The sequence below is a fragment of the Rhododendron vialii genome, chromosome 7a, assembly GCF_030253575.1.
Source record: "Rhododendron vialii isolate Sample 1 chromosome 7a, ASM3025357v1".
Taxonomy (NCBI): Eukaryota; Viridiplantae; Streptophyta; class Magnoliopsida; order Ericales; family Ericaceae; genus Rhododendron; species Rhododendron vialii.
Window position 1 is genome coordinate 4,501,612 of NC_080563.1, and position 12,778 is coordinate 4,514,389.

General features: G+C 36.7%; 1 protein-coding gene across 2 annotated transcripts in view; it reads right to left on the bottom strand.

Annotated features, from left to right (window-relative positions):
- The window catches only part of LOC131333609 (very-long-chain aldehyde decarbonylase CER1-like), a 44,495-nt gene that overhangs the window by 1,244 nt on the left and 30,473 nt on the right, over positions 1 to 12,778 (bottom strand). Inside the window, exons 1-7 of one of the 2 annotated variants that reach the window (XM_058368219.1) lie at positions 7,765 to 7,971; positions 6,489 to 6,712; positions 4,690 to 4,922; positions 4,056 to 4,275; positions 677 to 1,055; positions 468 to 575; positions 122 to 322 (exon numbers count right to left, since the gene is read on the bottom strand). In XM_058368219.1, coding sequence (XP_058224202.1) covers positions 122 to 322; positions 468 to 575; positions 677 to 1,055; positions 4,056 to 4,275; positions 4,690 to 4,922; positions 6,489 to 6,712; positions 7,765 to 7,824 — 1,425 coding nt within the window. In that variant the 5' untranslated portion in view covers positions 7,825 to 7,971. Of the gene's footprint in view, positions 1 to 121; positions 323 to 359; positions 576 to 676; positions 1,056 to 4,055; positions 4,276 to 4,689; positions 4,923 to 6,488; positions 6,713 to 7,764; positions 7,972 to 12,778 lie in introns of those variants that run through there. The other variant, XM_058368218.1, reaches the window with a different exon arrangement.

Sequence of the window (12,778 nt, forward strand, 5' to 3'; positions counted from 1 at the left end):
AAACAAAATCGTGATTCCGTTGGGTAGATAGGCCTGCGAATGAACCGAGCTGCTCGAGACTTGGCTTGTTTAATTGGTCTAGATAACTTACCAAAAAGTTGAAAAGTGGAATGTAAATTACCTGGATGCCCCTTTGGCACAAAGCCAGGGCAAGGGAAGAGGCAACTTTGGAGAAGGCGCCTGCGAGGAGGACTTGGGTTGTTTGTTTGGGAATGGTATTTAACACAACAGCAACTGCTAAGCTACTCCCATCCACCACCTTCACTTTGAGCTCAGGGTGCCTTCGGACATACAGCTCCCCACCCTTGTTAATCTCCTCCCCCTACAAACAACAACAACATGCATCCAGAGAGAGAGAGAGAAGACAGCGAAGATTACCAAATCGCGCGACAATGATGGATAGGCCGATCGAATAGTGATCGAGGCCGAATAACAGTAATCATGTCGGGATAGGTTGCAAGACTTGCCTGATTCATGAGACCAAGACTCAAAACTTTGGTGCCCCTTTCGTCAGCTTCCAGTATGGCATCCTCAATCAAGTTATTGATGGACTCTCTTTGCCAATGCATAAAGTACTGAATTAACAGAAGAAAGAAGAAACATATACACAAATTAAAACGACTATATAAATTAATACGCGTATAATCTTCACTAAATGGAATGCCTAATTAATTACCTGAATGTTGTACTTTGGTATAGCCCAAGTTTGTAGCTTGAGTTGCCCCAGAACATTCCTCTCCACCACGAAGGACTTGCGACCGTAAATCCAGGTAACCATCATGGACCAAAATGTCCAAGGCCACATCACCCATAAGTACCACTTGGAAGTGTAAGGCCTGGAGGCAAAGGTGGCGAATCCGACTCGGAGATGGTAGATCGACTCCGGCGTCGTTAGGTGCGTTAGGTGCACCACGTCCGGCGACTCGTCCGGTCGGCGGAGCGAGGTTTCGTACAAGGTGTCGGTGGACTTGTCCATGGTGCTGTAGATGTAGTCGTAAATCGGCATGAAAAGGCAGTAGTTGGTCCGGAATTGAGTGTGGTGCAGGGAGTGATACCTGGAAATTAATCACACATTGATGTAATTATTAATTGTCAAATTGAGAACGTACGGATATTATGTGTTACTACTCCACTAATCTAGAAAGAGCAATGCATGATGTGTTATTAGAAAATGCAAAGAAATTAACTTGTGTAGAAAATAATTTGGGGCTTAAATTAAGAAATATCGAGGTGATCAACAGTACACCAGATTGAAGATCGATCACCCATTCATGTTATTCCCTACTAACGATTATTTTATGGTCAAGGTATTTGGGAATTATCATTTTTGTCATTAAAAGAATCATGAAGCTATATATATATATATATATATATATATATATATCATTTGAAATAATTGAATTATATAAGTTCAGAAGAGATAAAGAAAAAAACATGACTAAAAAACTGTCCTTTTGAGGGGTGGTTTGGCTTAATAAGCCAAATGTCTTTTTCTTTTTTCTTTTTTTTGTCCTTATTCAAATTTTTTTTTTGTATTTGTTAGATTTTTGTCAATTTTTTGTGAATTATTGCTTCGCCACTACGAGAGAAATCTACAAGGTAAAAAATTACGATAGAGATTCAACTTTTTTTAATAAAGACGAAAAATTGACTTATTGACTTATTTTCAGCTTTATTCAAAAAAATTAGGTTTCGATCGTAATTCTTTACTTTTCAAATTCTTCTCGCAATAATCCACAAAAAAAATTGACCAAAAATTAACAAATACAAATTTTTTTTTAAATAAGGACAAAAAAATAAGCCATTTGGCTTTATTAGGCCAAACAACCCCTGAATTATTTCATCTTTTGAAAAGTTTTTTTTTTTTTCATATTTCATCTATATATTGCATAGATTTTTCTCGTCAAAAACAATTCTTTATTCTAAAAAAAATTAAGCAAAATTGAATTACCACTAAAACAAAGACTTCAATTATTACAAGTTGGATTGCATTGCATCTAGCATGTGTCGGCACATCAAATCCAACTTTATGCATACTATACAGAGAACCCAACGTGGTGGTGGGGCCACTTGCCTAATGTGGTACTACTACTTTACTATTCAGTCTATTCCTACTCCATTTGGGTACCACAGATTCCCCTGAGGTGAGGTGGATGAGAAAGGGAAAGATTTGGACATTTTAGGTGCATACATGAGGCATGTGAACATTTTGAGTGATTTCGCACCAATAAATGAGGAGATCGTATGGCAGCTGGTAGGCTAGCGACGGTGTAGTCTATTATCGGTGGGTGAGGCAACCAGCAAATGCCTCGTCTAATAATTAAATGGTAGTCTGGCCAGTAGGCAGGATTCACTATTCTTCTCGATCGAACATGAGTTCGAGTCCCCAACGAATGAGTCTTTGGACTATTGAGGGGAGAGCTTTTGCCAATTGTACATTAGGTGGTGTCATGGTAATGACTCGTTCTTTCAGACGGTAGCTATGATTTAAACCAGACATTCCATAGGCGGACAAGGAACCTCTATGGTCACACCTTAGAAGAATTGCTACACTAGTTGTTCGCTTCCACCCTTTTGGTACTAAAAATAAATAAAAATGCCTCGTCTAATAAATGAGTAAATCATGTGGCAGAGTCATTTTTGGTGGGTGAACCCATAAATGCCTCGTCTAATTTCTATCATCCCAGCTACTTGTACGTAGTAGTAGTATTACTGTTATTATGCAGACAGTAGCACGCCGCATCACGTTTGCGAGGAAATACCCCTCTCCCCTGTTGTCCCGTAACACTACATCATCATTCTATGTAGGGAATTCCAACGCATTTATATTTGAAGATTCGGAACCAAAATTAAAATCCTAGCGCGTGTGGAGAGTGTTAGGAGTATGTTTAGTCTCAACAAGTGGCGACAGGAAACTTTAACCTTAAGGCTCGTTTGGATGGGGTATTGAGAAGGGGGTATTAGTTTTCTCCCATCCTAAAACCGTGGGCCTAGGTTTATCACATGGTTTGACAACCCAAAAACCATGCGGGGGGATTATTTATGGATGGATTTTGGGGTGTTATTAGTTAATACCCTCGGATAAGGCCGAAATAATACCACCTCCTCCTCCATTTCAACTACAAAGCAATTTTATCCCTCCATTTTATCTCTCTTCCAAATCAAATACTATTTTATCTTCTCATTTTTAATACATCATCCAAACTAACTATTATTTAATCTCCATCCATAAACATCACATCAATATATGTCTCCCTTATTAACTAATACACCCTACTATTTTATCTCCTTCATAAATAATACCCCCGTCTTTATCCCACGTCCAAACCAACCAGCCATGAGTGTTGTCCAACTAAATCCAAGTTTGCATTCTAAACCAATCCCTCGGCGGAAATTTCAATGTCGCATCAAATACAACCTGACTACGGCCACCAGTAGGTGTGCTCCCAGCACTCGGGGCTCACTCCGGCACTTGAGGACCATTCCGGTTTCGCACGGATGATTCGAATCTTTTTATAATTTTTTAACAAAAACGAGTCGGCCCGCGAAAATTAGCTTAATTGAAGGTGGTTGATCTTATCTTTCAATTTTTTATTCAGATTACAAGATCCTATTATCTAAAAATCTGAATGAAAAATTGAAACATTAGATCGAGTACTTTTACACATATTCAGTTAAGCTAATTCTTTACAGTGCCCACTCATTTTTTCCTAAATTAGTGAACGATTCATATCAATTGTGCAGAACACAAAATAGGCCCCGCATGCCGATCTATGTATCATCGGCGCCCTTAGTATTTTCGCATTAAATATTGTTGCATCTGTAGTAAAATGGTTGGCTTTCTTCCCAAATGAGCAGTCCGCGACAATAAACCGGGGCCTCACGTGGGGCCCAATTGGTGGGTCAAAAAATAAAATGTGCATGCAGTGGCCTAGGTAGTAGGTACCGTTGTGGGCTTGAAAAAAAGGACCATAGATACATACGTGCACAAAATATACTAACTAACAATAACGAAACAAAAGTAAATTCAATAGAAGTGTCCAGGGGAGACTTACGAAGGAGTATACATGAGAAACTTGAGAGGAGGGAAGATGGAGAAGAGGAGCTTGGGGATGAGCTCGAAGTTGCAGTGACCCATGTTGTTCATCAAGTCTATGTAGCTTATGTACCCCGCAAACGACGCTATCGACGCCGTCCTCGTCGCCGTCGATGACAGCAACGGTATCGCGAACAGCGTAAAGTAGGCTATGTGCTCCGCAAACGGATGTATCACAGCTGCCACATACGCACGAGTATTCAACCACAATAATGTAATAATAAATACTCATCAATCTATTAATCAAGAATATATATATATAAATATACACCACGGATCCAGTGAGGGATCCCTTACCAGTTTACCGTGCGGACCTCCCTTTTCCAGATCGAATTGCGACGATCCGAGCTGCTCAATGTGTTCAGAACATTCAGTAAAAAACAGCTCGGATCAAGCCCTTCCTGATCATTTTTTTTGCTGATTTCTCGCGGGTACCCTTAAAATCACGTTCTGAACACTTTGAGCGGCTCGGATCGTCCCAATTCGATTGGAAAATGGGAGTCCCGCACGGTAAGCCCGTGCGCGATCCCTTAAGGGAACCGGACTATATATATATATGTTGAAGGTTAATTAAATTAAATAGTGGTGGTTACACGAAATGGGTTCGGTGACGATGGAGGAGTGGTGATGGGAATGGTAGCGAGAGTAAAGGTAGTGGTGGTGGAGTGCTCTGTGGAGCCAGTAGTAGAGGAACTCCACTGGACCACTGTGAAGCAACACGGTCAGGACCACGCCATCTGTTCTCCATAAAGGCAGCTGAGCGGCTCCAGGCACTGCCAGTACTCCTATGTAGAAGATTATTCCATTGAACAATATTTGGTCATCCCTGCACCAATATTTATTATTCCCACCCATTAGTCAATATCGTGACCACAATTAATTAGCTTGTGAAAAAGAATTTTGAGTGAGTACGTACACATCCAAGAACAATAAATTTGAGTTGCTTGTTGGTCTTTAAAGTTGAGTTAATAAACCGACCATTCAAAAAATTACTCAGACGTGAATTTTGAGGGTCTTCCACTTTACTTTTTGGAGAAAGTAATTTTTGAAAAAAGAAGGTAATTTCAAACTCAAATATAATAAAAATGAAAAATATTTTTTTAATTTTTTTTCATCGTTTAAAAGATCTTAATTAGATTTATCAAACAATATCCATATTGGTAGAAAAATTATTTACGTAAACACATAATTTTTGAGCTTAAAATTACATTTTTTTTCAAAAAAGTACTTTTTCCAAAAAGTGGAACACCCCCTTTGTTCAGTAGTCTAGGAGCATTATCGCTCGGTGTTTTGAAGCATTTCAGAACTCCGTATTTATGTTGGCCGGATTCCATCGTCACGGGTGTCCAAAAAAATTAAATTTATTCTTTTGTAAGAAATATCTTTCTTTCTTTGTGCATTTAATCAATTATTATACACTTACAAATATTTGGGAATGACTTCGGTGTCCCCGGTTATTTTAGGGACACCGTATATTTTGGCATAACAAAACTATTATGAGTATAACCAAAACCTATTATGAGCATAACCAAAACCATTATGAGCATAACAGAACCATAGCAAAGCATTCCTGTAACTTATTTGTTATGCATTGGTTGGGTTTGATTATGCCTTGGTTGGTTTTTTGGATATTCCTTGGTTATACCTTGTTTGGGTTCGGTTATACTTGTAATGGGTTTTAATTATGCTCATAATGGTAAAATTATGCCAAAAATTTCGATATCTACAAAATGACCGGGGACACCATAGCATCATCCCAAATATTTACATAAACTCGCTTACATTTATATTAGAGCTCACCCACACTACACTTTCAGTGTGTGGGCCCCCACCAAACGATACGTGTGTGTGTAAAGTGTTTGTATGAGAGTTTGTGGTTATATATTAATGAGAATGACTTCAGTATCCCCGGTCATTTTGGAGACACTGTAATTTTTGGCATAACAAAACCATTATGAGAATAATCAAAACCATTACGAGTATAATCAAAACCCATTACAAGCATAACAAATCCATAACAAGACATAACTTGTTTGTTATGCATTGGTTGGTTTTGGTTATGCTTTGGTTGATTTTTTGGATATTCCTTGGTTATGTCTTGTTTGGATTTTGTTATGCTTGTAATAAGTTTTAGTTATGCTCATAATGGTAAAATTATGTCAAAAATTACGGTATTTCCAAAATGACCGGAAACACCATAGCATCATCCTATATTAATTGATCTCTAATAGCAATATTTATACGTACGGAAACAATCTAGAAAAGCTTTTTGAATTATATGAAAACTTCTAAAGAAAAAATCCGAAGCTTGAAACTAGAAATAAGACATATTTACATGGATATAAAAAAAATATAGATTTAGAGAGAGAGAGAGAGAGAGAGTAGGGCAGACCAGTTGGTTTCCCTGTCAACTTGCTCAAATTCAATGGTCTTGTCGACAATCCGATTACTTCCTTTGGCAGTGCGGTATCGAGAAACACTGATCCAGATTTGGTTGTGAAGCATCCTAAACATAAGGAAGGGGAAAACGAGGAAATACCCAAAATCCCTCTCCTTTTCATCCTTCACCAAGTAAGAGTACGTCGCATGAATCGCCCAGGGTGCCAATAACACGAACTAGTAAATCCATCCCACGCACCACAATATATAGCAAAGCCATAAACACAAAATTATAAGTAAGTTAGCAATATCATAAGAAGCGAAGCGGGATTAGCTAAGCGATAATGCTTTCAAATCGTATCATTAGTATGAGTTTTTTTTCCCTTAAATCTATAAAAATCACGACAATGATCTTTCTAGTGGGCTGCCAATAAGTTTACGAAAAAGACAGAAAAAACACAAATTCCAATGAACTTTTTACTCCACATTTTTTCGGTTTACTTTTACTAACTTTAATACTCTTACCACACTTTTTAATACATTTTTTTGAACTTAATGACAACCCAGTAGATTGTGTTTAGTATTTTCCTTAAAGAAAAAGGGTTTTTCGCTTTGAGTATTTAAAGCCAAGCTGAGTATACTAGCAATTTTTATTTTAGATTTTGATGTGGTCCGTAAAAGTCGTATGCCTTTGCTTTTTTTTTTTTTTTTCCCTATAATATTCCATCTCAAAAAGTGTAAATTAAAAATGAAAAGGTCTAAAGCTTATGCGTACATTACAAAGGTAGTGTGACAATGTGACATGGACGGCTTCGGTGCGTTGAGTTGGGTTTGATTTAGGCTTCTATAAACCTTTGGAAATCAGACATACTGTACCATACATGTTTGCTAACTAGAGCTGATCACTAGAGCTAACTAATTAACTAAGGCCTGAAATAAATAATTATTTTCTAATTGAATTAAAAGTAATATATAGTGAGAAAATGACCTATCTTTGTAAAAAAAAATTTACTACATAAATAAAAACTTTATCGGACCACTCTCTTTTTGGCGGCTAGATCGAGAGAGGTGGCTTTTACAAAGCCCATTCTGTGATTGGTTATACTACTCTACGTATGCAAAAAGAGTTGCACCTTTTAATCATCTAACCAATTACCAAGAGATCGATACAGAGAATATCGCACACAGAGATACAGAAGACAACAGAAGCAACATCTACTGTATACATCTCCCTCTGTGTGTGTATATATATAGTTAAGTAGTAGTATTACAGTTGCTTAAATAAATACCTTGTAGCTTCCAAGGTGTTTCCATGGCCAATCCGTGAGCACTCCTGGCTTAGAAGCCATACCTACCTACCTCTCTCTCTCTCTCTCTCTCTCTCTCTCTCTCTCTGGACCCTTTTACTCCAACAATGCACACTGAGCGAGAACAAAGATGCTGGCACTTGTTTATAAGTATTTTGCTGGGCATAAAAAACTTGCACTTTTGACACCTGGCACTCTAAGTCATGAATGCCATCTCAAGATATCCCCAACCACCACCGAACTCAGTTACAGCGGTGACAGTTACTGTTCCCTTGCCCTACCCCGACACGTATAATATATACTATCCAAGAAATTGGAACCACAACGTAGGAGGGGTAGGGTATATATATATGCTGCATAAATATCGTAAATACTCCATCAACCAATGTTTTGGCCGGCATTGAGTACCTCTGCTAATGATCGTACAATTTCGAAAGCTACAAATACCTTCTCAACTGTCCACTGACATGAGTTAACTACTATTGAACGTGTATATTCAGGTTTGTACATGTTGCATGTTTTTTTTTTTTAAACATAATCTGATATCTGGACTGAGTTGGGTGCAATTGAACTAATTCTGGACGCTTTGAATGCTTTTAGTAGCAATGCCACCAAACGGCCACCTACTTGTCCATCTCTTTCATGCGTCTCCAATTTCTGGAATGGAATTTATAACGCAGTAATGAGAATCCAACGCCAAAGTTTTTATTTTCGGAATTAGAGATGTTAGGATGCATGAACGGAAAGGTAGTTGTATGTGATATATACATACATATATATATATATATATATATCTATGTGTAAGAGAGAGTTTTTAAGGGTATGGGATGTAAGAATAAATAATACCATACTGGTATACGCAACGGAAATTTGGTCAAACTAACCTCTAGTCATTATTGTTCAAGTTGAATACCGAACACATACGTATTAAATCTAAGTGTCTTCTAACCTATGCATATCTTGAATTGCCTTGATTGATAGATATCATAAGCTTATATAGATGCTAGGTTAGGGACCCTATATCTCTCCTTAAGACCTTCTAGTTTCCTTCCATCAAAGAAACTAATTAAACTAGTACAATGATGTAGGTGGGAAAGCCAAAAGCTTCTTAAAATCACCACTTCATCATCAATGGAAGCGAACACTTCCATTAATCACAATGGCCTTGTTTATTTAGCACATTTCGGTATTTTAGTTTTGGTAGTGGGTGGAGAGAGAAATAGGATAATAATTGGAGAGAGGGGTAATGAGAGGAGAGATAGAGAGAGAAATGAAATTAATAATTGAAGAAATAGGGTAATGATTGAAAAAAGATATAGGATAATGATTGGAAAACAAAGTTAAAACAAAGTAAATATGCTAAACGAACAAGGCCAATGTGACTGTGGGCCCTTAAATATTTCTTACATGGGATGAGACCGATCTTGTTGTATCTCACCTAATTAACAAACAACCTATGGGTTGTCAACATGGTAAGGGCAAACTTACGCTTGCAACATAGCAGAGTTCGATTCCCTCTGGAGACAAATCATGATTTAAGTGGGGGGTCATGGCGGTGGGTTGCTGTGCTAGTCTCCCCCGAGGTTTGGATTGCGCAGTCGGATCCAATAGTGACTCGACTGCAGGGTTGTTCCTTGGTTAAAAAAAAGAAACGAAAGTGAACTAACGTGAAGGCAGCCATTGACATGATTATTGTTAGAGTAGTCCTACCTTAATGACATTTGTAATATCTCCGTTCATTGCCAATTGACTTTGAAATGAACATAAAAGTTCTCACAATTATGGGTCCTATACCTATATTGCACATCATCTCCAGTATACTAACATTGATTTTGAGATTGTAAATTTAATTAGGGAAGACATTTTGGGGACTTCATCTTTGATGTTGTGTACGGCGGACATTAATCCTTCTTTAATGCGCGTACGTCTGCTTACCGAGCAATAAAAGACGTGATGAGCAATTAAAGGGAACTGATTTTTGCGCTCCAAAATTTACTGCAGGCGCTCCACTTTTTTATTTTTATATTGTAATGTTGCTGGCAACATCAGTGTATATATATTTTGTTTTTACACTGTGATGTTGCTGACAACATCACAGTGTAAAAACAAAAAGGTGGAGCGCCTGCAGTACTAAATCTTAGAGCGCGAATATCAATTCCCGCAATTAAATTATACTCCTTGTACACCCACAATTAATTATGCTGCGCACGTAAGACTTGAATTCCGTCGTGGTCTCATAAGCCAACGTAATCACGGTCGATTTCAAAAGAGGGAGAGGGAGAGAGAGTGCAAAAGCCATCCATTCAAAACACGAATATGTGTTTTTTTTTTTTTTGACTGGAAAAAGGGTAGAAGGGGTGACCAGCATAGCAACTTCCTTTGGGCGTGATCATAGGGGCTCCCTACCCGCTGTGGAATGTCTGGTACCATATATTTAAAGTTTTCTTAGTTACTAGTCAATTATTATTATTATTTTTTTTGGTTACATTTGGCATAACCAGATATCTATAAATAACAAACTGAAAATACATATTACAATGAACGGACACAAATTTAAAAAAAAAAAAAAACACGAATCGAATCCTACTTACACAGTCTCCTTAAAACATATTTGCCGCCTCACCGAGGGTATTTAAGGTTGCACAGTCATCTGTCTATCAGGATAAAACGGTTAGAACAACGATAACCGGAAACCGCCTTAGCGAAATTAATGAAGACACGTTTCCCTTTGTCTCACACAAAGAGTACAACACGCAAATACGCTGGATGGAATCCGAAAAATTGTATGGAACACAGAAACGGTAGCAGCTCCGGAAGTCTTATATGCGCTACATTTCCTATTTTGATGGTCCTATTATTATTCTTATCCGTACTTTGCTCGCAATAGGGATAGGGAATGATTTACCCAAAAAAATAGGGATAGGGAACTCCCTATTCATCTCAGTGAATTGAATCTCCCGCAAACTGGGTTTCTTTCGAGATCTTCTGTATATTATGACCAAAAAAAAAAAGCGAATTTATCCAACAAACACAATATGGTAGCAGCTCCGGGAGGAAGAAAACAAAGCCATTAGCAATTAGCAGTATAACGGCCCGTTTTGATAAAGGATTTGTTTTAGCTGGATTTGTAACGATGGGAGATTTGAAAGTAAATATGTAATGAGGGGTGATATATTAAGAAGGGTGGCCCCACCTCTTAAAAATGGTGGATTTGTAATGAGGTGTTTGGATGGTTTTTTGAAAAGGGAGATTTAGAAGGTGGATATGATGGGATAAGATGTGAAATGACTTTATTGCCCCCATTTTATTAATTTAAGGGTAATATAGGTTAATTTAATTAAAACTAAAATAAATACATATTTATTTTTAAAAAACTTGATAAAATTAAATAAAGTTATGTTTAAAATGTTTAATAAAAAAACGGATGAAATGATATAATAATTGTAAAATAATTCAATTATTATGAAATTATATAGGAAAATAGATTTCGTTTTATTTATTTATAAAATAATGAAAATAAGACATCTGTTAAATGTTTAAAACTTTTTTGTAATAGAATAATGATTTTTTAGAAAAAAATAAAAACCGAAATAACCCAAAAAAATGGTTCATTGTTAAAATTAGTTGGGTAATTGAAAGCACATGGTCAACAAATTTGTTGGGTGTGTGGTAATTGAAAACACATATTCACCAATTTTTGTTGATAATTTTTTCTATAAAAGGCACACATTTGTACACTTTCCTTCATCCCATTCCATATCTCTTGTCCATTAAAAGTAATTTCCAACTATTTTCATATTTTACCTCACAATGGCATGCACCGCATGCCAAGCTTGGAGTGATGAGGAGGAGGAGTTGTTACTAGAAAAACTTACGACTTTTGTAGATCAAGGGGTTTGGCAAGCTGAGCACGGGTTTCATCCCGCGTACTTGGGAGTCTTGGAAAATCAAATGAGATTTTCTTTCCCCCAATGACGTATTGGCAAAATTCATATTGAGGCAAAGATTAAGAATTGGAAACAAACTTGTTTTACATTACAATACATGCTTCAAACAAGGGCGGAACCAGAAATTTATTTCGCCCTGGGCTAACCAAAATTTATATATGTGAACCAAAAAGAAGGCAAACTCGTATATAAATATATAAATGTTTAAAAATAAACAAAACAAAAGTACAAAAGTGTTTTTCTTCCCTTTTTATTTTGTTGTTCCATTAGAGTATGTACACCAGAGTAGCAAAAATAAAATATTAGCTATCATAGCAACCTAAAACCGAGAAAACCCACCTAAAGCAATTAGATAAAAGCTTAGATAAAATACATTTCGCTACAATACTTCGGTATATATACTGAACGACTGTTCATCAACAATTTCTTTTATATTATTTTTCACTTTTCTCTCTTGATTTCTCTTATATTATTAAACAGTCTCAAAAAAATTAAGTGCTCCAATTTTTCGTTCGTTTGAATCATTTCAAGATCTTATTTTTCTGATTATATTATTCTAAATGATTATAATTAATTTTAACCATATTTTTAAATATATAAACTCTCTAAAAAAATCAAGTACTCCATTTTTTTAATCCGTTTGAATCAGTGCGAAGATCTTATTTTTCTGATCATATTGTTCTAGAAGGTCATAATTAATATTTGCATCTAGAACTTTCATAATCAAGTATCTATCCTATAAAATCCCAAATAAAGAGCAGATACTTGATTACAAGAGCCCTAAAGACAAAAATTAAGTATGACCATTTATGATAAAATGATCAAACAAATAAGATCTTCACGCCGTTCAAACGGATGGTGGATTGAGGTAGGCTAAATGGGAGGGTGGTGTGTTGGGCTAAATTCACTTGGACCGAAACTTTACACATAATTTATTATTTATTTTTAATTCTTCGGAATTGCACCTGGGCTATAGCCTAGTGGAGCCTAAGTGTAGTACCGCCCTTGGCTTCAAATATCCGGGTTTGGTTGGAATGCAACTGAAAATA